Raw genomic sequence first — 25,516 nt, 5'->3', positions numbered from 1 at the left:
ATTCACGACCATGTTGACGTCCCCTTTCGATCTTCGAAAGAAAGATGCAATACTCTGCTATTTCCACTAGATGTCGGACTATATGCACAGCATCCGATTCCACGCATATTAACAAGCATCAGAAAGTTCCCTTACTGCAGTACAGTAATTTCTTTTCAGTGTCCTCTCTCCTGCACGATTACCTGCCTGGCGTTCTCCCTTCTGCCCTCATCTGCTGTGGTCCTCTTCAGTTCCTCCTTTCTCGACCACCCTGAAGTGCCTCCCTTATCCTGGACCCTGCTCTTTTAGCGCTCGTATTACATGCAAAGGAATTTGATTGGAAGACCTGCATACCGCTGCATTCGGCAGGTCTTTTCCCTAAAAATGCTGTTCCCCATGACTTTTGCTCTACATCCTCTTGGCAGGGCCAAGAATCAGTCCCCACTTCTGGGTTGCTGTGGCTGCCATGGTGACTGCAAGCACCGTTCAGCCACAAGCATCCTTATTAAGACATACGTTAAGGTGCAATCTCTTGACACTAAGGGATTGTTAGCTCTTTTACAGGTAGTAGTAACTACTGCAGAATCCGGTTTTAGATGCCCTTTAATAAAGAGGGTCTGTAGGTGCTGGCTTGAAACACTTCTCAATGCGTGGAATGACTCCTATTTATAGAGCTTGCTTTGACAGGGATGGTGTTTATCTCCTTTTAACGGAGTGTATTAAAAAGGACCTATTGACCTATTTGCCTTTTCTTCTTGAGAATGCAATCAATGAAATCTGTGCCCTCTTCAGACTCATGGGTGTCGATTTTGAATAAGACTGCTTTTTTAAGAACTGCATTATACAAAATCAGAACATCAATGGGTGATGAAGATACAGGATCATCCATGTTGTCTGGGGATGGCACAGTATAGTCCTCTGGCTCAGTGCATAGGTCTTCCTCTGCCAATTGATCTTCCTCATCATCAGCGTCAATCTCAAATATGGGCTCCTCATAAGTCTGTGCATAATGTATTCTAGTTATTTTAGGTGAAACCTCCTTCTGCTTTACAACACGTTTATGTTTTATAGGATATTTGACTAAAAATAGTCCAGGAAAGAGACGATTTTACCTAGCGTTTGTTCAAATCCATTTTTTGTTCAAGCTCCACAAGAAGGAGTAGCGTGTAGACGGAAAATCACCTCTTCGTCCAGGCTTTCTTGCATAGGTTTCTTTTTCTTAAGAGAATCCATTAAAGGGGAAGTGCTACGTGTATACCCTGACTTGGGTGTTAACGTTGAAACTGTGTTTTGGTGCGTGTAAATATGCGAATCATGACATTCACAAGTCAGGGGATACCTGCAAACATCAAACATGCATTTTGGGTCTAAAAACAGCACAAAACTAATCGCCTTGCTAGTTCCTTTTAGAGAGTAAAGCAAATAAAAACATGCCACATACCATTTTTATTTTTACTTTTTTTAAAAAAGGAATAATTTTATTTGTTACAAAGAACAGTCTTTCTGTACAGAGTGCTCACAACACAAAATAAACTCAGCTTCTTGGAATTCTATGCTGTCCATGGGGGGGGGAAATGTTATTGTAAGATTGTAAAAACAAAAACGAGTTTCTTTGTGAGTGTAAAAAGAAACAAAATATGAACAGGAGTGAAAGCAGATATACAGGCAGAGAACTGAAAATCAAAACAAAATCACTTAAGCTTGGGGGAGGCGGGGAAACCAGTTTTTGTATAAAAATTAAAAACTATATAGACTTGCCTAAAATCTACATTATTTTATATCTACCATAATCTAAAAGTTGTTCAATTCTTCCCACCTCTGCTGTGATACAGGCAGTGAAAACCCCCTGGGGTCTTGGCAAGTTCTTCAGTCTCGCAAAACGAGAGCAGAACACATAATGAGCCACTTGCTGAAAATGGGCAGACTTAAAATCGAGTCCAGTGGTTTTATTGGTTAAAAATGTCCTTTCTACACAACTTTGTCTTATTTACAATACATTTTTGTACAGATTTGCAGCTATTAACAATTGCGGAAGCAGCTTTAATTATCAAACAGCAGCTCTCACTCACACTGGGTCTGAGTCCTGCAGCCCTGCGTTAGCCCACCCACCCCCACCCCCACCCCAACCCCAACTTACAGACCTGCACCCTTAGCTTCTTCTGAGTCCTGGGGATGGCGCAGAACAGTGATAATGGCAAGAGGAGGGGAAACAAATGCAGTTAATACGCAGAATTCTGCAAACAAGGAAAGGTGAATGGGCCAAACTGAAGGATAACTCCATTAGGAGAAAAAGGTCATGATCCCATTTGTATGCCTAGTCACTGGGTCTGTCTGCAGAAAAGTGAAGTGGTGGAAAGGGTGTAACCGTCTTGTGCATTACTATGCATCTATAGATCATAGCATTGCCCTTACCCCCAAAGGTAGGCCTGGCGCCCATACCTGAATTACAGTAGTCCTTTTTGTTTGTCAATTGTTTAGAGACCAAACTGTAATTATACTCGGATTACCTCCTGCAGATTGCAAGAAACCTTGTGTTAAAAAGAACTCTTTACTTGTCTTCTAAAATCACAGCTTTGAAAACAACTTAACAAATGCCTTCAACCATTCAGAGCCCAGGATTCAAGTGCTCTCCCATAATACCCAGCCAATCAGAGAACACAATTTAGCAGTCCCGCATTTCACTTTATAAAATATATTACATGTATTATAAATAGATAAATAATCGATCCCTTATAGGCTGGAAGAGCACATACATACAGAGATGAGATGTTTACAGCCTGAAGCTTCAGTTGGGTGGAAGAGCAAGAAATACTGCAGTGGATGCAGCAAAGGCCCAACGTACTAAAATCAACTACCCCTGTCCAGTCACCCACCACCACTGCAACTATCTTCGGACACTTGGAGAACATAATGTTCTGATAGATGGGGAGGGGCACTTGAGGAGAAACTATCAGACATGCATGAGCCTGAGTGGGACAGCGGTTCAGAAAGAGCTTTTACTTGGGTATGGTGAGTGTTTCAGGACACCAGGAGAAAGTGCTTGAGGCCCACCATCTGAGCCCACAATGCATTGCAGATGAGTGGCTTGCATCAGTGCTTAATTCAGTCTGAAGAGAAAAAACCACTAACCCCCTCACCAAAATCACTGCCAAGGACGATAGTACGCCCAGACGGCTCCCTCTTCAGTGGAGCTGGGAAATCAGCAAGCAGTGCAACACCAACACCACTTCCCCCTCCTTGGTTTCTGGAACAGGAGCTGGAAGAGAGGGCAAGACAGACAGACAGACAGACACACACACACACACACACACACACACACACACACACACACATACATATAAACCGTACAACAGGTAGAATGAGGTAGGTACGGGTTCAGGTGCTTCGTGTACTCGCGTTCACTCCTTCTCACAAGTGTCTCACTCCATAGAAACTACTTTCGTGCTTTAGTCCAGGGATTGTCGTGCTAGATTTGAGTTACTATATCTCAAATTCTTTGTTGGTAATTGCAGGGCTGAAGAGTTTCTTTTTATGTATTTGTATTTTTTGTATCAAAATGTTCTGTTGGTTTTGAGTAAAAATAAAATCCATCATTCAAGAAAGTCTTCTCTGCTACACATGGACACATCCGCAGAGGACATCCTCCATTGAGTAGGGTTTGTAGGTTACACCCAAAGCCTCAATGAGGACCACGGATTGCCAGAACTCTCGGATAGGGCCTGCACTGACTGGCCGACATCTCACCTCTGTGCCCTGTATCCTCTATGTGCTGGGGTGAGACCCCAAGCTGACCTGACCTCTGAAGGTCAGGAACATAGTTTAGTGCAGCATTCCAGGTTCTTGGGCCACTCTTCTCTTGGAGCAGCTTAGCGATCCTTTGTATACCCCAGTAGGGCGGGCACCGGCTCTCCAGCTTTTAACCAAGTAGGATGGGGTCCATCTTGGACTTCAGCCAAGCCCTCACCAGCTCACGGCTTTGCTCCTGACCCATCAGCATTGGAAAGGTCTATGAAGCAGCCATGGCCAGCATGCACGTCAGGTACGTGTGGCCAGGGAGAGGTTTTCATACTGTTGCAAAATTGCAAAGTTTAGTTCATCCATTTCCTGCAGTTCCAGGCTCCGCAGTGGCACGGAATCTTATGTTGATCGTCTTCAAAATCAAACTGGTAGTCATAAGTCAGCTGTGAAAAAAGAGAGACAGGTTAGAAAAGCGACAATTAATAAAAAAGGCTAAAAAGAGTTAAAGGTGAACCGACAGTTTGTCTTGCCACAAATGCCTAGACAATAAGGCAAGACTGAATTTGCACTTCACCCACAGTAGGCCTTCTAACCAGACAAGCAGCATCAAAACACCGGGAAAAGTACTGTGAGTGAACATTTATTTATACTTCGAAGACCATAAATCCCTCCTTCATGGCTGGTTGGGAATGCTTGCATACGCATTTTAAAAGACAAAGCATAAAGAGCGACCTCTGAGCACCATTTAAGTATGTCTTCAGAAGCCACGCCAAGTTAGTATACATTGTTCACCAATGTGACTCCTGAACTCCTTATCTGTAGTCCCTTTCCCACAATTAAATTGAAGAACATGTTTTACCAGAGGTGCGGGAGGGAAGTACTGGGACCTTTCTGTACAGCAAGCAAATTAAAGAATAATGCATTCTTCCAGTGGCAAGCAACACTCCCTTAAGCACTTGCAAGTGGGTTTTTACCCATATAGGCAGATTTGGCCCACCTGTTTGGAAGGAAGAATGGATGGAGGAAAAGATAGTAGGTCCCGGGAACATAATGTACACTACAGAGAATAACTAGTACACAGGTAAAATAACTAAAAATGAAAAATAGTGAAAACAGTGGTAAAAATAACTAAATGAAAACTAAGGCAAATATGACGAAAGCAAAAATATGCAGAATAGTTGCATTTAAATGAAAAATATCACGAAACAGGACACAACAGAAATGCTGTTGTTTAAAACATGCAAGGAGGTTAGAGGAGTGTTGAAAGGGCGCTTGGGAACAGATGGACTGGGGGTTTTCCACCATTTACAAAGTACACTTTCAAGAATAGAAATTAGGTAGGTGCAAGTGAAGGGGAGCGGAGGTAAGCTGGAGGGGTAGATGGATTTGCCAACATTCTAATAAATCAAGAAACCAAAAACATTGTTAAAACAAATGATTTTGGACAGAATGCCTTTTATTGAAAAAATTCAACTTAATTTAAATTATCTTCATTTTGTACTATTTATGTCGTTCAATGTAAAACTAGTTAATTCATCTTTTCATTTTACCACTTTTTTTAACCAGATTATTTTGGAGTATTGTTTGTTGTTCGCGCTCCTAGCGCGGTGTTTTTGGCCTCCTCCTGCTCCCCCCTCCCACTTCCTGGTCTTCCTCTCCCTCCCCGCCTCCCTGCCCGCCCACACCCCCCCCCTTCCTCTCCCTGCCTATAACCTCCCCCCTTCCTGGGCAGCCCTCAGCCGCAGGGGCTGCCGGGCAAAGGGCCCCAGGCCAAGGGCGACTCCTACAGTGCGGCTCCCTGTGTGTCTGCAGGTGTCCGCAGGGGACGCCAGGCGCCAGTTCCACCTGTTCTCCGGCCCACCCCTCCTCACCTTGTTCACCTCATCCGCATGATGCCTCGCCCCCCCTATTCCATTTTATTGGTAAACTAGGGTGCTTCTCTCCCCTCGCAGGATTCTCAAACTTAGGTGGCCCTGACCTATTACGCATTACTCTCTGCTCTGCACTGTGGTAAACTAGTGCCCTCCACTCACTTCCTGTCTGCATACTCGTGTCATCCGCCTCCCCTCCTTCTCCATGGTGCTCTCTATCTCGCCTATCTACTCTAACTGCTTCTCTATTGACTATCCTGCTCTCCTCACTAAATCTGGTAGGAAAAAGTTTAAAAAGGACATCCTGGTCTCCAACCCAGGCCTCCCTATCGCTGACACCTACACGAGCGCCTGCTCCAGGGAAACTCTTACTGACATTCTCTTTTTCGTGCCTTCACCTGACCTATGGACCCCTCACATGGTCGCTGTGCTCTCTCCTTTCTCCTCCTCTCCCATTAATGGTGGCACCCGTTGGGATGTCCTCTTGGCCCCTTTCCACTCCTCTAAGGCCATCATTAATGTCTATGCTAACGGGACCGTCTTGGTCCAAGGCCCGCAGGCCAACCTTCACCTCTTTGATAGACGCTTCCCACGCCTCATCAACTTCCTCTCCGCTCCCGCTGTCCCCCCTCCTCTGTCCTCGGCTACCTTGCCTCTCCCCTCCCTCCCTGCCCCTTCTCTTGCTCCCTCTTCAACTCCTTCTCTAACACCTCCGCAGGGCGCACCTCTGATCTGTACCCCTCCCCGGAAGTTTTTCAAGGGTGGCAACCTTCTCCACATTGCCACTCTAAATTCTCGCTCTGCCATCAAGCACTCCTCTGATATCTGTCGCCTTCTTGAGGAACTGGACCTCGACGTCCTCGGTCTCACTGAGACATGGTTCACTGCCAGCTCTGCCACCAGCTTCGACACACTCCTACCTGACGGCTACAAGATCCTCTCCATGCCTAGGCCAAACCGCTCAGGGGGTGGTGTTGCCCTTATCTTCCCTGAGTGGATTCCTGCCACTGTCACTCCTACGCAGACCTACTCCTCTTTTGAATGTCTTGTCTGCCGACTCTCTCTCTCTCCTAGCCATTCCCTTACCGTGGCTACTATCTATCGGCCACCTGGTCAAATTTCATCCTTCCTCTCTGAGTGGGCTGACCTCTCCTCCTCACTCCTGTCCTCAACCACCCAACTCCTCTTTCTCGGTGACTTCAACATCCACCTCGATGCCTCCTGTCCCCCCACTGGTCTCTTTCGCGAACTCTGCAACTCTCTCTCACTCTCTATCCTCCCGTCTGGGCCTACTCACTCTGCAGGGCACACTCTTGATGCTCTGATCTCTTCTGACCTTCCCCTCTCCCTCCCTCTCTCCACTCCTCTCTCCTGGAGTGATCACTTTCTCCTATCCTCCCACCTCTCCCTCCCTACCCCACAGGCAAAGCCACCCTCGTCATTGCCACCCACCTTCTCGGTCATCCGACCCATGAAGCGCGTGTCAGTTGAGGCTTTCGCTGCTACCTTCTCGCCCCCTCCTCCCCCCTCGGCTGACTCCCACCCTGACACAGCCCTCTCCATCCTCTATTCCTCTATATCTGATACTCTCGATATCCTTGCCCCCGTCATGAGAATCCGCCTGAAGCCCAAAGCCAAATGTAACTCCTGGTATGACTCGGATCTCGTCACCCTAAAACGCAAGTGCAGGGTGGCAGAGAGGAAATGGCGTGCTTCATGCTCATCCTCTGACAAACTGGCCTGCCGCCTGCTCCAAAGGCAATACCGGCTCTCCGTTCTCACCAAGAAGAGAGCCCTTATCCAAGCCCGCATCTCTGAGGCATCTAACAACTCGGCCGAACTCTTTAAAATCTGCAAGGAGCTGGCCAACCCTGCTGCAGTCTCTACCTCTCCTGTCCCCTCCCAGGCCCTCTGCACCGCACTGGCCTCGCACTTCATCTCAAAAACTCAGGACATCCTGTCCTCGCTCTCCTCCTCTCTCCTCCCTCCCTCTCTTCCCGGCTCTTCCTCTTGCTCTCTTGCAGCCTCCCCTCCGCCCTCCTTCTCTGCTTTTCCACCTTTTTCTGCTGATGAGGTTTCCAGACAAGTCCGATCTATGAAAGCCTCGTCTAAACAGGTTCACCCCTGTTCCTCCAAAACCATCAAGGACCACATCGACTCCCTGGCTCCTGCCTTGGCTGCCTTTTGCAACCACTCATTCGCCTCTGGAGTCTTCCCATCCCCCCTCAAGCACTCCCTTGTGCACCCCCTCCTCAAGAAACCCTCCTCCGACCCCTCCTGCCCGGCCAACTATCGCCCAATCTCCATCACTCCCTTCCTGGGCAAGCTCCTGGAGAAACTGGCCATCTCCCAGCTTAACCTCCATGCTGAATCTGTTGGTAATCTTCATGACCATCAATCCGGCTTCAGAGCGGCCCGAAGCACGGAAACTGCTCTCCTGAACATCCGTGAGGACCTGCTCCTGAACCTCGATTCCAACACTCCCTGTGTTCTCATTCTGCTCGATCTCTCCTCTGCCTTTGACACTGTCAACCATGCCATCCTGCTCAACCGTCTCCGTGATAACCTGGGTATCACTGGTCAGGCTCTGGCATGGCTGTCCTCTTTCCTTTCCGGTCGACCCTCCCAGGTCCAAATGGGCTCCTTCCTCTCTGACATCTTTTTCTCCACCTGTGGTGTCCCCCAGGGATCCAACCTCTCTCCCTGGCTTTTCAACCAGTATCTGGCACTCCTTGCCCACCGCATCGCCGCTCTCTGCCCCTACTTCCAGTGCTATGCGGACGATACCCAGCTCATTTTCAGGCTACCCTCGGCCTCCTCCTCTCCTTCCCTCATCTCCGACTGTCTGTCTGCTATCCAGGAATGGTGTGCCGCCAATGACCTCTGCCTTAACGCCAGTAAGACTGAGATTCTACTCATCGGCACACCCACTCCCTCCTTCCCTGCAGCTCTCTGGCCGGCCTCCCTTGGCCCCCTTCCTGCCCCTACCTGCAAGGCTAAAAACCTTGGGGTCATCTTCGACTCCACACTCTCCTTCTCTCCTCATATATCTGACGTCTCTAAGAAGTCACACTACCAGCTGCACCTCCTCAGAGGTATTCTTCCCTTCCTCTCCTTCCCCCAGAAGCTCACTGTCTCCCGAGCCCTGGTTCTCTCAAGGCTGGACTACTGTAACAGCCTCTATCTTAATCTGCCTGCCTCCACTCTCCGCCCTCTGCAACTTATCCAGAACAGAACTGCGAGACTTGTCCTTGGCCTCAAGCCCAGGGACCGTATCTCTCCAGGACTGAAATCTCTTCACTGGCTCCCAGTGGCTGCGAGGATTAAGTTCAAAACCCTCTGCATTGTCCACAAGGCCTTCTGGGGCCTGGGGCCTAAATACCTTCAACTCTCTCTTCCTAAATATCTTCCTTCACGAGCCCTTCGCTCATCCTTCTCCAACTCCCTCATGGTCAGCCGCTTCTCGAAGCAACGAGCTGGGGGTAGATCTCTCTCCGCAGCAGGGGCCTCCCTCTGGAACAGCCTTCCTGCCTCCCTGAAACTTGAGGAGAACCATCTCCGGTTCCGGAAGCACCTCAAAACCTTCCTCTTCGCTTCTGCCTTCTCTCTCCCTCTCCCCTGCTAAACCTGCTTAACTCCCCACTGAATTCTGCACTAAACCTGCGTCTGAGCCACTCTCAGCGACCTCGGTCCAGGTCCCAGCCACTCTCCACTTGCACTGCCTCCCTGGCTCCCCCTGCACTGTGGGACTGTCACTGCATCCCTACAGCCCCCTTCCCAGCACTTGCTCTGCACTTACCTCGCACTTGCCACCAGCTGGCCCTTTTATTTATTATTTATTATTTTATTTATTTTTACGCTACTTACCTTGTACCGCACTTCCCCCCCACCTCCTCCCCCTGCACTTTCTCCTTTTCCCCTTACCTCTGCACTTGCGCGATCTGAATGACACCTGGCCTAGTAGGATCGTTTGTCTGTCTTCCCCTTGTTTCCCTCCCTCCCTGCCTCGTCGCGCCTTGAAACACTTGTGTATAGGCGCGTTACAAATATCATATCATATCATATCATATTAAATAAAATCATGTAACTTGTGCATATTCCTACGTCCTTGCCATATTTCCACCCGACCTACAGGAGATTAAAACGCATACCCCAAAAGAGGGAATAGGTAGGGGAAACCTGCTTAGCCAAACATTTTTCCGGACAGCTTGACCAAATTAAGGTTTCTGCTCAAGTGCCAGAGCCTGGAGAGTGATGCATAAAGGATGAATTGGAGGGACCCCCTCTCGCCCAACGAAGGGGGTTTGAAAACAGCCTTGAAAGAAACATGTTTTTGAAGGCTTCTGATGACGGCTTGGCCTTAAGAGCATGTGCAAGCAATCCCTTTGAAAGAGGGAGCATATGAACAGTGTAGTAATACAGGACAATAAACGATTCAACAAACAATTGAGGTCTTATACAAAGCTGATTGTCTGGAATAGTGCCACAATAAGAAAAGAAAATGTTCACGGCCTTGCAGTGATCCAGGTAGTATATAATTATTTCTATCTGCGAGTTGTTAGGAAAGAATGTCAGTAGCAAAAAAAGTGAACAAAAAAATGCTAACAATTTCCAATTATCCTAAACAGCAGCTGCGGGATAGAGGCTACTGTGACCCTGTCCCAGAGCCACAAACGAACTTTTTTTAGTTCCTTTCTACCACTATTCACCCTATATGTAATACTCTTCCAAACAATAATGTTCATATGATAGAACTAATATTGGATTGTTGCACAATCTTTTTAAATGTATTACAGTAAGTTCCAAAACATTCAGTCAACAGATATTTTGACCAATTATGGTCATCTTCAGGGCGGATTATATTATAAATTATTTGGACCAGACTATACAAATAAAACAATTCTAAATAATCAAAATACAAGTATCAGATTCCCATAAATAATAGAAAAACAAGTGAATCAATGCACAAAGTTTCACATAATAAACCCACAAAGAAAACTAATTGGATCCATATTCAACAATTATCAAACTTCTCACAGCAATTTACAACCATCTCAGAGTTAAAAAATTACTTATTTGCTCATGTACTCTAAAATAATTTAGATGAACACATTTCAATGAAAGCTACATTTCAAACACCAGGGTGTGCTGCACCATGCCCGAAATACAATTAGCTCATCAACCAACCACAACCCAAATTACACCAGCAAATTAACCTTTGTGAACCCTCACAACTTGAACCTATGTAAGTGTTAAAACATACTGGAAAACATTGTAAGGGACTCCAAAGTAACCCCTGCATCAAGCAAACCAAGTGCAAAAAGCCAAAGCTTACCAGCACTCCGTACACATGTTCAAAACAAAAGCCCAACATTAAGATGCTGCTTTTCATAAAAGTTTAATTGTGCAGAAATCCCTGAGCAACACTTAAAACATCGTAGTGTGATCTACATAGATAAAATGCAAGTCCACCAGGCACTGAACGAGGTAAGCAAACCTTTACAATGAGTAAGCTTCGGCTTTTTGCACTTTGGAGCGTTTGTTTGGCACAGGGGTTACTTTGGAGTCCCTGAAGGTGTTTTCCAGTGTGTTTTAACACACAAGTTAGAATTGTGAGGGTTCACAAGGCTAACTTGCTGAAGATTGCCAAGTCTTTTTTTTATGGATACATGTGTTTTCGCCACCAGTGTTTTAAATGTCTGCAATTTCAACATGTAGTTTTCAGCGTGGGGTTTTGTCAACTTTTTTCTTTTAAAATACAAATGTTTGGGTGAGGGTAGATGGGCGGAACCCCCAATTTAAAAAAAAAGAAAGAAATTGACAAAAATCGCCCTTGCCAACAATTGCCCTTTGTGGGTGCAGATGTGTAAAACACTGGCGACAGAGACATGTGGATTCATAATAAAGGCCTGGGAATCAGCACATAGAGGGACACAGGCACACAGTGTGGACCTTTACCCTTTTAAGGAGATATATTTGACAGTGCCTGCCTGGCCTGGCGGCAGATGCAGACACTGCTAACCAGTCACAGAGAATAGGGGAGCAGGATGCCAGAGTAAGAGGAGTCTTTAAGAACCTCACCCACCTCTTCTCCTTTGGGAATCCGGCGGCTCGATATGATAATTATCTTATCTTCTTTATCGAACGTCACAACCTCTGCCACACAGTTGGGGGCACATGAATGGTTAATGTACCTATATAAGGAGATCAAAAGAAGAAAAAAAAAGTCACAGAAGGCTACATTAAGTCTTGCCACGTTTCATGCAGAGGGCGACGAACTGCTTCCCTTCCCACATACCACAAGAGTGAAGACTACGCTTCGTATTCAGAAGGCCTCTTCAAACTTCATTTAATTGAATGGCACCATCTCTAAGATGCAGCATAGCTTTGTCAGCCTTAAACAAAAAACTTTATTCTCTGCCTTTAAGTTAAACACCTCTTCCTCTGAGTTGGTAGTGACAAATAAAAGGGGCGGGCACCAATAACATAATAGCTCACAATAAAAAATCAACATTAACATTTTGACACAAAGGGATTGCTATCTGGGGGAACAATGGGTTTGTATTTGTGGTACAACGTGTGGTGAATAGTGCTTTGTAAAACACACTATCAATAACAATGAAACGTACCCACACTTCCCTAAAAACTGGCCACACAAGCCAGTTAGGCAGACCCTTTGGGAATGTCCTATATGCTAGCACATGCCTGCTCTCGTCCCTCGCCTTGCCCCTGCACTCAAAACCAACCAAGTTTCTATCCCTGTGCCTAAGTAACTGGACAGTATATTCAGCCATCACTGTAAAGAACAAAAGTGCTGAACATTTCAGACTTTAAAGCACTAGCTGAGTTCTTATCCCCCGAAATTATTTGGTACCCCGCAACTGCCAGTTAACAGGACTCCTCAAACTCAACCTCAGTAGGCAGCCTTTTCAGTGTGCAACTAAGAAAAACTCACTGCTTCGCACCACAACAATTTCCCTATGCCTTCACCAACCGATTGGGCAGCATTCTCGGCCCAAAACACACTAAATACCTTCTGGAACCCATCCATTCCAATTCACTGAATTGCTTGCTGAATCTTGAATTCAACGACCTTCAACCCCCCAACTTACTGCATGGCATCCTTAGCCTCCAATCCATTGGCTAGACTCCTAAACTCCCTACATTATGGAAAGGATTCATTACCTTCACACTGGCCTGTATCCTCAGTCATTAACCTATTGAATTGCCTTGTAAGGGACTACATGGGAAGACTCATCTTCCCTGCTATAATCCAAGGAGTGTCCGATTTGAAGGCTTAACAGACAAGATACCACAAACTAAAATGGTGGTCCAATACAAAATGTGTGTCTACTTGTTCATCAAGAAACTTCTCTACAGTTTGGACTCCACTTGCACTGCCTCCCTCTTACTGACCCATCACTATGTATTCATTTACCCTCCTGTTAGGGGAGTTTTCCTAAAGTCCTGCTGGCAGCAGAGGTGTAGACATGCTAGGGCCTGAGCAGGCAAGGCCCAATGTGAATGCCAACTCAGGAGCACTGTGTGGGCATTTGCGGAGGTTCATCTTCTTCGGTTACTTCTGCTTCCTGTGGTCAACTTGCTTTACACTCTAGAAGCCTCACCTTATATACAGTTCCAGCACACACTCCTCTGCAATCCCTCAGCATTTTACAGAAAGGGGCGTTTGGCTGTCCAATCATGACAGCCAGGTCTCCCCACCCCTCCCCCCTGTGGGAGCTGGTCCTATTCAGGCACTCTTGCAGACAAACGACAGAGGGGGTGGGGGGGTCGAAGACTCCCCTTCCACTTCCTCCGTGCCCAGACACTCTGGAGCCTAGGCAGGGATACCTACTGGTTACCGCCAAAGGCAAAACACACACAGACCTCCCCCTACCAAAATGGTAGACGGGCTAACAAAGAACTATGCTAGTAATGGTGAAAAAAGAAGGGAGCCCACAAGTTGGTACTTGGGTGCCCATATTGTGCACTACCGAGGCTGCGGACGCAGCCTGTGGTTTACAAAATACACAATAGTTGTTAGAACACGTCCACTGCCACCAGCCATAACTAGGTGATTGTCTATGTGACTAAAAAGTCACAGGAGCAGAGAGAAGGGTGATACAAGGTATTCCTTTGGCACTCCACTGAAGGTGGTGTGTGCCAATCTCTCAGACTATCGTGTTTTGGGAGAGATATTAAGTATTCTTAAGAACTGTAGTTAAATGAGGATATAGAAAAATAATCTTAGAGGATCGTAGGTGCCCCCAGCAACACTGCCCATAAGGAGCATTGAGCTGCATTAGTAACACACATATGCCTTTAAGAGCTATGAAGCAGACAGACACCATAGTACAGGTAGATTACAAAGAATAGAGTTCCAAAAGACGCAGCCCATACAGTGGAAAAAGGCTCCACTCATTCAGGATTAAAGGAAAAAGGTCCAGAAGTCCAGCAAAAAGTGCTGGGGGACTCACTTGGAGAGGGGATGAAGCACAATAATGATACATCTCCCCAACACCTCCATGCTGCCCAACCTGTAGTGGTCAATCAGATTATTATGTGCCTTCAGTTTTGTTTACAACCAAACAATCTCTCTCTCACACACACACACACACACACGCACGCACACACGTAAAGTACACAGACCTAGTTCATGCCATAGTTCCACCAACTCAAGTACGAAGGTAATTTGACCAAGGGCTTTTTGGGTAATATGTTGACAGATCCAAAGCACTTACCTAGCAGGGCCACCTGTCAACGTAGCATCAATCACATGTTCATTGTTGATCCGGAACATGTAAATTCCTCGATTCTGAAAATGAAATGCGGATCATCAACAACAAAGAAATAATAAAACGGGTGTCTGCATCTCACTTGTCATTGTACAGGAAGGCAGTCCAGAGCTTAGAGCAAATTCATCCCCTACTATCATTCTACAAAGGGCCTCTCATGCAGGGTGAAATGTCTTACCAGCTACCGGCAAAGATAGCCATAGGAAGACCAGCTTTACCAGTGGCTGCGACATTAGGAATCCTGATTAAACAAAGTAGTAAAGGAATCCTCAAATTAAAGCTCCATTACTGTTAAGGCGTTTTTTTGTGCAATAAACTGAAGGGCTATACAACCACTAACCTTAAGTTGGGGCAAAACACCCAAACAAAACGAAAGCCTAAACCTTGCTTAAAATGGTAGAGGTGGAGTAGTCTTGCTTAATTCCAGGAATTTTCATAAAAAATGTAAATGTCAATTAAGACACTCCACAACCTTATAATAAAATGTGGATCTGCTCTCTAAGGATGAGCAGACAAGATATAGTGACAATAGCCAGGTGGGTAGGTGGAGGAAAAGAAAACCAGACATACATTTTTAAAGACTGGAGGAGGTTTACATGTACTCCTGCCCACTATACATTTGGGGTAGAGAGCACTGCAGCCAAGGTTCTGTAATGGTAGCTATGGACGAGCAACCAAGGCTGAGACGCAAAGGAGGGGATGCAGGCTGGTTTTTAGGTATAGTGAATCCCCACGCCCCCCACAATGGAATGTCCACACCCTATGTTAGGTGATAATATAGTCCTTTTATTAAAGGATAAAGGTCAGGTATATATACACAAATAAATAAGATTCACTTTGTCCTAGAACTCTAAACAGGCAAGTTAAATTAATATACAGTATTAGGTGGTACCACTGTTACCTTTAAATTTAATTGTATTGCACCAACTGCTGACGGTTATTAAAAAGCATACAAATTATTAGGCAAGGGTTAACCTCATAAGACATTACTGTAGAAAACCAATCAAATAATGAGAACATAGGCGGAATGTTTTCTTTAAGATAAAAATGCAATATCGTGTGAGAATCCCCCACCTGGGCAACCTGTAAGGAAAAGTTAAGGTGTTAAGGTGTACTTTAGGTTGTATATTACAGCACAGACCACATAAGCTCATTAATAGTCTGTTTTTCTTTCTACAGATCCCACTACCCCAGAGTACTTGGGAAGGCACAGGAAAACAGGATCCATAACTAATCTGGGACACTTGGATGAATCACGAGGATGGAAGATGCACTTCCTCATCACAGTAACTTGGGCACCTTGGAAGGCGAAGTGATGGAGTTTCTCGGTTTCACTAGACAATGCCCCTCAAGGATTGACCCCCACTGGAAGAATTTGTCACTGCGATGTCAGGGTACAGAAGGAGAAGGGAACCAAGCAGTGTCATAAAGGCAGCAATGCAGGTCTGTCGCAACTGTCTCTGGTTGTTAGGCTGCCTGTGGATGTCCTACTAAGATTAAATTTGCTGTGGACCCTGCAAGGCTTGGATAAAGATAAGTCCTTTGGTGGTCGATGACTTTCAGTGGCGACGGGTGCAGTGGCAGAAGGAACAAGAAACGTACCTGTAACTCTTGTTCTAGAGCATGGGTCTAGCATGGATTCTCATGCTCATGAATATTCCCAGTCAGGCTGGGAATCCTCAGTAAAGCAGTTTCGCTTTAGCCTGAAAACTGCATTTCTCCTCTAAACCAATCACTATCCTTTGGGTCATACTGCCGCCATCCAATGACAGTCATCACCCTAAGCTCCACCCCTGGTGGCCAGCTTCAGATGGTTCTACGTTATTTCGCCGCAGTATTTTTCATCGCCGTTTTTTTTTCGAAAAACTCGTATTTTTTTGGGGGAGGTTATCCCCCCCATGGAAGCCTTAGATAGGGCATTCCCGTGATTCACAGGTCCAAAATTCACCAAGAGTCGCGATGTCTTCCGAAAATCCTTTGTGCGTGCCACATAGAACTTCAAGCTACGAGCAACGTCCAGTGAATGCAAAGTCCTTTCCAATGGTGTGGAAGGGTTCTTGGAAGAAGACTGGTAGAACCAAAGGCTTGTTGAGGTGGAATTCTGAAGGAATCTTCAGCATAAAGGTGGGATGGGTGCGCAGCACCACCCTTGTACCGTAAAAGGACAAGCACGGCTGCTTGCAAGAGGGGGGCCGGATCTCCCAGACCCTAGGACAAGGTGATCAACATTAGGAAAGCTGTCTTCCACAAGAGAAACTTCAAAGAGGCTTGATGGTTCAAAAAGGCCCCCCATGGACTTAGTCAAAACCATGTTGAGGTCCCAAGCTGGAGCACAAGACTTCACTGGTGTAAAAGTCCTGAAGAGGCCTCTGAAATCCTTGATGAGCCTGTGCAACCACATGGAGAGCATAATAGGCGTCCCGGTGTAAGGCGTGCCCTAGGCCAGACTTTACAGGGCTGTGATCCGCAGCAGTGTAATCTTCCGAGTCCTGCACCATACTGAGAAGCATTTCCACTTGTGGCTGTAGCACGACAACGTAGAGGAAGCCCTGGCCAGGGTCTTCTTGCATTCCAGTGGCAGGGCATAATGCCCAAACCCCCGGGCTGCAGGAGCCAAGCTGCGAGGCTCAGTGCAGCTGTTCCACGGTGCATTATTGTTCCATTTTCTCTAGAGATAATACAGGGAAATGGAGGCAGCCGCATGGACAGAGACCCTGACAGATGGATCAGGTCCGGGTACCAGATCTGTTGTGGCCTGACAGCGCATCCCAAAAGTTTCCAGTTGTAGAACATGGTGGTGGTGTCCGTGTAGATCCTTTACCACTTCCCCCGCAGTTGAGGCAGGAATGATTTGACGGCTGTGAGAAACCCCAAGGTATTCTCCCAGGAAGACCACGGGAAACCCTTATTCAGGTGGCCAGGGGTGAGCTGGCGCTCTGAGATCTCAACCCAAGGGGTGGACGAGTGAGGGAGTATCATCTGGGTAGGGGAGCCCAGGGTTATGCTTGGGGAAATATCCAAGGTGAGACGCAGTATAATACCGAAGTGGAAAGTGAGGAGGACAAAGTCACAGAGGTTTTCCTTGGTCATGCTACATCTACCCCTCTTCCTGCCAAAGAAGCTCCCTCACTCAATTTCCGCCCCCCCTACAAACCTGGCGAAACCCCTATGAGCCCAAACCCTGTTACTCTCGAGAACCACAACTCCCAGAATCCCAGTCATTCTCTTTCCCATCCCTTTGATTATTATTTCCTGCACTCTCAATCTGCTCAGACAACACACTACCATTCCCACAATTCCCCCTGTTCAGATCACAATAACTCTTTAATAACTCTAATTCTCGTTTGTTTCATGAACCTTACCCATTTCAGCCTCCTGAGTTGACCGAAATCCCTAGGACGAATGACATTCCTCATGTCACCCCCACCTTTTTCAATATGAACACTTTTGTGCACTATGATAAAAAACAGACATGTTAAAACTGGTTACCTGATATGCCCAACTGAAGGGTCAGGCAGAGTCAGGCAATTAACCCTAATCACACACACCTGACAGACCTTTACTTTCCTCCTGGGGCTAAAAGGTGGAGAACCAGAGCACGATAGGAGCAAGGCAGTCCGCACGATGTAAGAGCTAACTCAGCACGGCGGTTCAAGAGGAGGAGAAAGACGGCGCAGACCGAATGGTTTACAAGCAGAGAAGTGACCTTGCCCTTTCCAAGCCAAGCCCATGAAATCCGGAAACTGAAGGATAAGACCGCGAAGAAAGGCCAGCGTGTGTTGCAGCAGATGTCTACGGTACGCAAGACCCTTCTCCGCTTATAACCAAGCTGGGGAAGGACGTCTGTCCCAGTGGTACCAACCTTCGAATCCAAGGATAAAGAAAGGCAAGTGGTTCACCAGAGCCAGTGAGTCGAGGGGAGAATTGAAACCGAACTGTTGCATGAAAAGTAGCCAACAGCTAAATTGAACTTTGAGAAGCTAAAGAGGGGAGGGGGTGGGACCAGCGACAGAGGCGGCCGGCACCATGTGGGTGCTCAGGCAGGAAACTGAGTGATTACCAGATGGTAGAAAGACTACCGTAACCAGAAGCCCTAGCAAAGAGGCAAAAAGAGGTCAAAGTGGTCATACAGGGGTCTTGTAAAATCCTCTGTCGTCAATAGTCTTTGACCGGCAGATGATTGCGAAAGCTAAGGGAGGTGAATCTCGCATGATCAACATTAATACATGAACTGTATTTCGTAAAGATTATGTGAACCCGGCAGAGGGATGCTAATGAGAAGGGGCGAAGTCCAAAGTCCCACTATGAACTGTCACCATCAGTGAGAGTGAACCCGAAAGAGGGAAACCAACAAGCAAAAGGTGGCAAGAGTGAACCCGGCAGAGGGAAACCAGTAATGTGGTTCAAAGCCCAAAAACCTGTTTAAAAAGACATTAACATTCGTGAAAGCGAGAAATATAGCAAGATAAGGGGAACGAAAGTGTCCCTCTTGTCATTTGGGATCTGAGCCCAGTGGAAGGAGATCCAGGGGTGGGAAACTATCACCTAAAGTTCACTGAGAAGGGAAGTTGTTGAATACAATTACTAAGGGGTTTGCGCCCAGAAGAGGGGGACATAGGGGTGAAGCTGTCACACAAAGTATACGTGAAGCAGAACGTTATGCTTGTTTGTTGTAGAAAACATCAGGTCCTCAAAGGAAAGAGACTTTTAATGAAAAGAGACTACCATCGAAGAACCAGATAGATGGAACTGAACGGTCGGCTCCCGCTGAGAAAGCTCGAGTGTGTGCTATGTTCTAAAGTCCCACCTTGTCCCGTGCTAAAAACGTGGGGAATGGAGACCTCAAGGCAATCACATCCTGACTTATTATTTGAACACAGTTTCCTTTATTTTTGATACCCTATCACACACTTTCAGTATTTAGTTGTAAGGACTTGGCAATAGGTTTTTCTTAGTATAGGCCCTTTTATTTTGACACAATCCGGAGACGGAGTCGACCGTCGGGTGCAAGCCGGCATCAGGAAGTTCTGCACAGAAGGGCCAACAAAAGGGCCTATCTGCGCCGGAACTTCCATTCTACTCCCACTGCAAGCAGCGCTGAAGTCAGGGCAGCAGCCCCCACGAAGGGTAGGACCCCACCCCACCAGCGACGCTCCATTATCGTCCTCCTGCTCCCCCCGCCTGACATTTTCAAGATCCCTGACACAAGCTGCTACCTTCTTCTGAAAAGCAGTGCAACAGACCAGGGGCTCCGTTTACCTACGGCATCTTGCTAAACCTCACCCGTCTTGAAAATCGCATTGGCATTTCAGTAAAGTAACGTGGTTAATGGCTGCCACTTTTTTTGTTTGAATCTATGGCCGGACCTGCCCCTGGATCCACAGCCTTTGATTGGCTGAGCGCCCGCATATCCGGAGACTAAGTCGACCGTCAGGCGGAAGCCGACATCAGGAAGTTCCGCACAGAAGGGCCAACCAAAGGGCCTGTCTGCGGTGTGGCCGCGAGGAGCCGCATCCTGAACTCTAGGAACAAAACCACTCTCCCCATTTGACCACAGAAAGTCTCTCGATGACCAGCCTAGCACAACTGGGAGTAATACGTACGAGAAAATATATCTATTGCCCGCATGTCATGCACAGAAATACTCTGCTGAACTGTACATTACTATTCAAACTTTAAACAACAAGAAATTCACTGTAGCACTCTTCACATTTGACTTTCACAGCTGCTCAGGACTCGATTACCGTAATATGTTTGATATAACCTACGACAACTAGAGCCTTATGCAACTGCCATAACAGAACGCTCTTCCTAAAACGACTACAATTTACGACCTATGTTATTGCTACTTGCGTTTTTTGTTGCAATTTTTCTCAGAAATGTATGCAACAGACTATTATATAACTAACCTACCTACAATACGGTCAATTGCTAGGACCCGTCTAGGATTATGCGAGCAATACTAGCTCAGTGTATCAATTGTGTAAAACACCTATGGATACCTACCTGTGGAACTAAGAAATCTATGCCATCCATTGCCATTCGCCCACCAAGCCTAACCCAGTTCGACTGTAGCAGTAAGTCATGGCCACCATATTGCCTATCCTCTACCAACAACTAGACATGTTGCCTGGTGTACCCTCATCATGTTTCCATTCTGCATTGTACCAGCCGAACTGCCCTGCACAGTATCTCACTTCACTGTCTTTCTAGATGGTCTCAGCAGACCAGCATGTCCAAGACACCACCCCATCCCCTGCCCTACACCATTTCTACCCAACACCAAACCATTCCACTCTTACCACGACCAGACTAATCCATGGAGGGAAATGTTCAATAGCCAAATAGCTAGATCATCCTGGAACCTAAATACTCTCACCAAAAATACCAAACCTAAAAGTAACCCCCACACCAATCTAGTTGCAGCAAAATGTGACCGACCCAGCTCACGGCCACAACCTACCCCAAGTCGTCTCAATACAGACCAGAGCAACACAGAACAAGGCAAACCAAACGCAATACGGATCGCCACCAGAAATCAAAGGCTTAGATCACGCACCTTTAAACGCTCAATCCTCTATGCCACCTCCCAATGGAAGACCACACCTATGACTCAGACAACGGACCCCCCTCCCAAATCGAAGACTACACCTATGACGCTGATAACGGACCTCCCCCCCACATATCGCTGAAAAAGACTCCCACAAACACCGGCAAGTAACGAACCACACCAAACAGTCAGCAATTCCCACTCATTACCCAAACCTCTAACTCAACCCATTACTAAATGTAAATTAGCACTCACCAATGCACATTTCATAGCTGCTCATGCCCCAGAAATACATGACTACATAACTGATCATGATCTAGATATGCTCATAGTGACCGAAACATGGATCCACCAAGCCTCTGGACCTACTCTCACCATTGCCATACCACTGAATTACACAATCCTCAGAACGGATGGAACCAAAGCGATAGGCGGCGGAGTAGCCAATTCATCCCAAACTAAGAGCATGCCCCATTGATAATCCAAAGGGATACAAAATCTTACTTCCCAAAATTGCTAACCAACCACAAAACCACGATCAACCTACTAACGATATATAGAGCACCTAATAAAAACGCTCAACCAGATATAGATATACCATTACTACTTACTCCACTGGTCAAACCCAAAACAAAATCCATCATCCATGGCGACTAAACACTGGCTTCAACGATAGCCATGATCACCAAGCAGAAGTGCTACATACGGCCCTCAAAGACATGTCATTCACACAACTATTGAATGCGCCCACTCATAATAAAGGTAGAATCTTGGACTGGGTATTATCCCTCAATACCACTGTCTCCATAGAATCAATCACCCCTCTACCCCGGACAGATCACCATAGCATCAAATTCACTATCGCATGCATCGAACTAGTGCCTGCTAGACCAACCACCCTGGAAACCTATGTTACCAGAAACATTCGCAAACTCTCAGCTGAAAACATTAACCATATTCTAAAGAATACCTTTACAGACAAAATGTTTACTAATGACATCCCATGCGCCCTGGCAGACACCGACTGTAACTGCCTCACAAATACAATAGATACTCTAGCACCTTGTGTCACTAAAACTAGACGCTCAGACAAAAAAAAAAACTCATTCTGGTTTGACAAGGAACTAGTAGTGCTTGGACGCACTACATGCGTGCTCGAGCATTGCTACACCAAATCTCAAACTCCCAAAACAATGGATGCCTTCAATTCCGCAAATAAAGTTTGTAAGGCAGCCATCATTGCACATTAAGCTAATGCCATCAATACCAGGATCTGTAATGCATCCTCAGACGCAAAAGAACTCTTCTCCATCCTCAAGGAGTAGGAAAACCCCATCAACCCTGTTCAACCAAGTAAAGAATGGTGCACCACCATTCAAGAGGCGCTCGATACTAAAATCCAACTATTACAAAAGAAAATCATCGCCAAAAGAAAATTACTAGAAGACAAACATACTTCGGCAGAAACCAGTCCCTCAGTACGTAGTACCCCCATCTTCCACTTTGCTTCAGTTACCCAAGAAACCGTACTAAATACCATAACCAAACTTAAGGCCTCTAGTTGCAAAGGAGACACGTTCCCAGCACACTTAGTCAAATGATGTGCTCCAACCCTTACCCCCATCATCACTAATTTTGTAAATGCACCGTTCAGTTCTAATCTGGTCCCAGCTAGTATCAAACAAGCATGGATCACACCATTACTAAAAAAGCCAACACTTGACCCACTAATCCCGACCAACTATAGGCCTATAACCACAGTCCCATTCCTCCTCAGAATTATCGACAAAATAGCACGTAACCAAATTCAATCACATCTGGAACAGAATAATCGCCTAGGAGCCAGACAATCAGGGTTCAGACCGAACCATAGCATTGAAACCACTCTCACTGACATTAAAATTCAAGTAGACATTATCAGAGACTGGAAAAATGGCCATACTGCTACTGCTTGACCTATCAGCAGCGTCCGACCTTGTAGACCACGACAAACTCTGTGACACACTAGCCAAAGACTTTACTTTCTCTACCGCTGCTACCCTCTGGATCAAATCGTTCCTAGCTGTTCGAACATCCAGAGTCACCATTGGAAAATATGCGGCTGATCCGATAGCAGTCCCCATCTGAGTACCCCAAGGATCATGCCTCTCCCCTACACTGTATAACGCCTACACCAAACTCTTATTCTCAGCCCTAGATGATATGGGTGTAATCTGCGCTAACTTCGCAGATGACACCCAGATCCTCATCACTATCACAGGGGACTATGCCCAAGACACCCAGACCATCAACAAAATCTACTCTAGCATTCAAAACTGGATGGCACTGAATAGTCTCTGTCTTAATGACGAGAAGACTGAGGTCCTCATTTTAGGTTCCCAAGCCAGAATTCGCTCCCTCCACTCTGATTACACACAGATCAACATAGATGGCACTCTGATACCAGTACTGAAGCATGTCAAAACTCTTGGCGTCTATATAGATGCCAACCTCACCATGAGTAAACATATCAGCCCTCTCATCCTCCACGGCATTCACAGCCAAACTCATCACATTGAGCCGCCAATTCCTCACACCTACCAACTGCATAACACTAGCCATAGCGCTGATACTATCCAAGCTTGATTACTACAACGTCCTCCTCCTAGGAACCCTGAATGCCAATACACGTAAACTACAATTGCTGCAGAACAAAGCGCTTTGAGAAGCACTAGGTATCAGGAAATCAGACCACATTTCTAACATTAGGAGAGAACTTCATTGGCTGCCCATCAAGCCAGAATTATATTTAAAGCCTTATGCTTCACATACAAATGTCTCAACAATAAAGCTCCGAGCTACCTCAACAACGCTAGAAAGAAAAAAACCTCCAACAGAGCTCTCAGATCCAACAATAAGGCACTATTAGAAATCCTGTGCCACAAAAGCACCAAAGCGGGAGGAAAAAGTTTCAGAATCCTCGCCCCTACCCTTTGGAACTCCCTAGTACTGGAAATCAAAAATGAGGAAACCTTATCTAGATTCAAGAAATCCCTGAAACCATGCCTGTTCAACAAATTCTGATGGACCAGGCCTGCCTTTTATAATTCTCCCACCTCACCATATGAGCAACTTCATGTACCGCTTACTACTCACCTGTAATACTTTGTATAGTATTCTGTCTGCTGCAACACTGTACAAAAATGTGTATCAAGTTTTTGCAACGCTGTATAAGAATGTTATTAAGCTGTCTTTATCCCCGCTGTGATACCCAAGGGTCTGGGCGTGTAACAAATGAAATAAATAAAAAAATTTAAAAAACAATTTTTCATTTGATGGTCGACGCTTGCTCCCATCTTAGATTTTAGGTTTAGCTTAGGCATTTTCCACACTGCATTCATTGTTCAATAAACATCCTTGAACTGTGATCACTTGTGTGTCTTTACTGCTGCCACCATGAGTTTCTTGGATGGCCCAAAAGACTGCCCCGAGTTGCAGAGTGTTGATGTGAAGGTCTTTTTCTGACAGGCGCTAGAGGCCTCTGGCGTGCTACTGTCCGGTGTGGACCCCCGCAACCCTCCAGAGAGGTATCTATGGTGACCGTGACCTGGTTCAGTGGGATCTGAAAAGGAGCTCCCTGCGTCAGATGTGGGCGCACACCCCACCATTGCAGAGCCTGTCTGAACTCCTAGCTGAAGGTGGTATTGTCAGCCCAAGCACCCATGATTGCAGCCACTCCGCATCCAGGAACTCTTGAAGAGGTTTAATCCGGAGCCTGCAGAATGGAACGAGGTGGATGCAGGAGTACATCATCGCCAACAGCAACTTAATGGCTCGCACTGACAGGCACACACCTTCCCCAGGATGGCAGTCACCCTCTCCTGCGAGGGGTAGCCAGGTAGGCAAACGTGTGGAGACAGGCACCCAGGAACAGAGCGTTCTGCAATGGCTCCACACAGGACTTGGGATAGTTGGAGAATCTGAGCTCCATGAGAAGGCGAATGGTCCGCTCAGTGTGCTGGATTGCCAGTGCATGGCAGTGGATGAGCCAGTCATCCAGGTAAGGGTAGACGTGGATGCGCTGCCACCGGAGCCAAGCACTTAGTGAATACTTTTGGTGCCGATTTTAGGCCCAAGGGCAGGGCCTTGAACTGATAGTGCCATCCCTGGACCACAAACACAGGAACTTTCGATGCTTTGGATGAATGGATACGTGAAAGTAGGCATTCTTCAGGTGCAAGGTAGCAAGGAAATACCCTCCCAGCTTGTCGAGCACGTGCTGCAACACGACCATCCTGAACTTCTGGGATTTCAAATCCTTTTCTTTTTTTTTTTGTTTATTGTGTATTTAGTTAAAAACAAACTAAGCACAGTCAAAAAATATTTACATTCACTTAACATTCAGTTCTAAAAAAACATCTTTGTTTGCATATGCACAATATAATCAAGTTAATATCAAATATTCATTCAACAATACCCAAGATCAGCATAGAAAAATAATTAAAACCAGCAGGGAAACAAGCCCATATGTTATAAACTGCCGCAGTAATAACAATGGACTCTGTTCGATACAGCGTATTCCAAAATTGGTTTGCGTCAATGCT

At 46.2% G+C, this 25,516-nt stretch overlaps 1 protein-coding gene across 3 annotated transcripts in view; it reads right to left on the bottom strand.

Annotated features, from left to right (window-relative positions):
- Positions 1-1,910: 1,910 nt before the first annotated feature.
- The window catches only part of KMT2D (lysine methyltransferase 2D), a 2,224,302-nt gene continuing 2,200,696 nt past the window's right edge, over positions 1,911-25,516 (bottom strand). For all 3 annotated transcript variants that reach the window (XM_069653836.1, XM_069653837.1, XM_069653838.1), the window contains 3 exons: positions 14,330-14,403; positions 11,674-11,782; positions 1,911-4,160 (listed from right to left, as the gene is read on the bottom strand). In XM_069653836.1, the coding sequence (XP_069509937.1) occupies positions 4,068-4,160; positions 11,674-11,782; positions 14,330-14,403 (276 nt within the window). In that variant the 3' untranslated portion in view covers positions 1,911-4,067. The remainder of the gene's footprint in view (positions 4,161-11,673; positions 11,783-14,329; positions 14,404-25,516) is intronic.

The sequence above is a fragment of the Ambystoma mexicanum genome, chromosome 3q (genome assembly GCF_040938575.1).
Source record: "Ambystoma mexicanum isolate Mex_15411 chromosome 3q, UKY_AmexF1_1, whole genome shotgun sequence".
In the NCBI taxonomy this organism is placed as follows: Eukaryota; Metazoa; Chordata; class Amphibia; order Caudata; family Ambystomatidae; genus Ambystoma; species Ambystoma mexicanum.
This window is presented reverse-complemented; position numbering and strand designations above follow the sequence as displayed.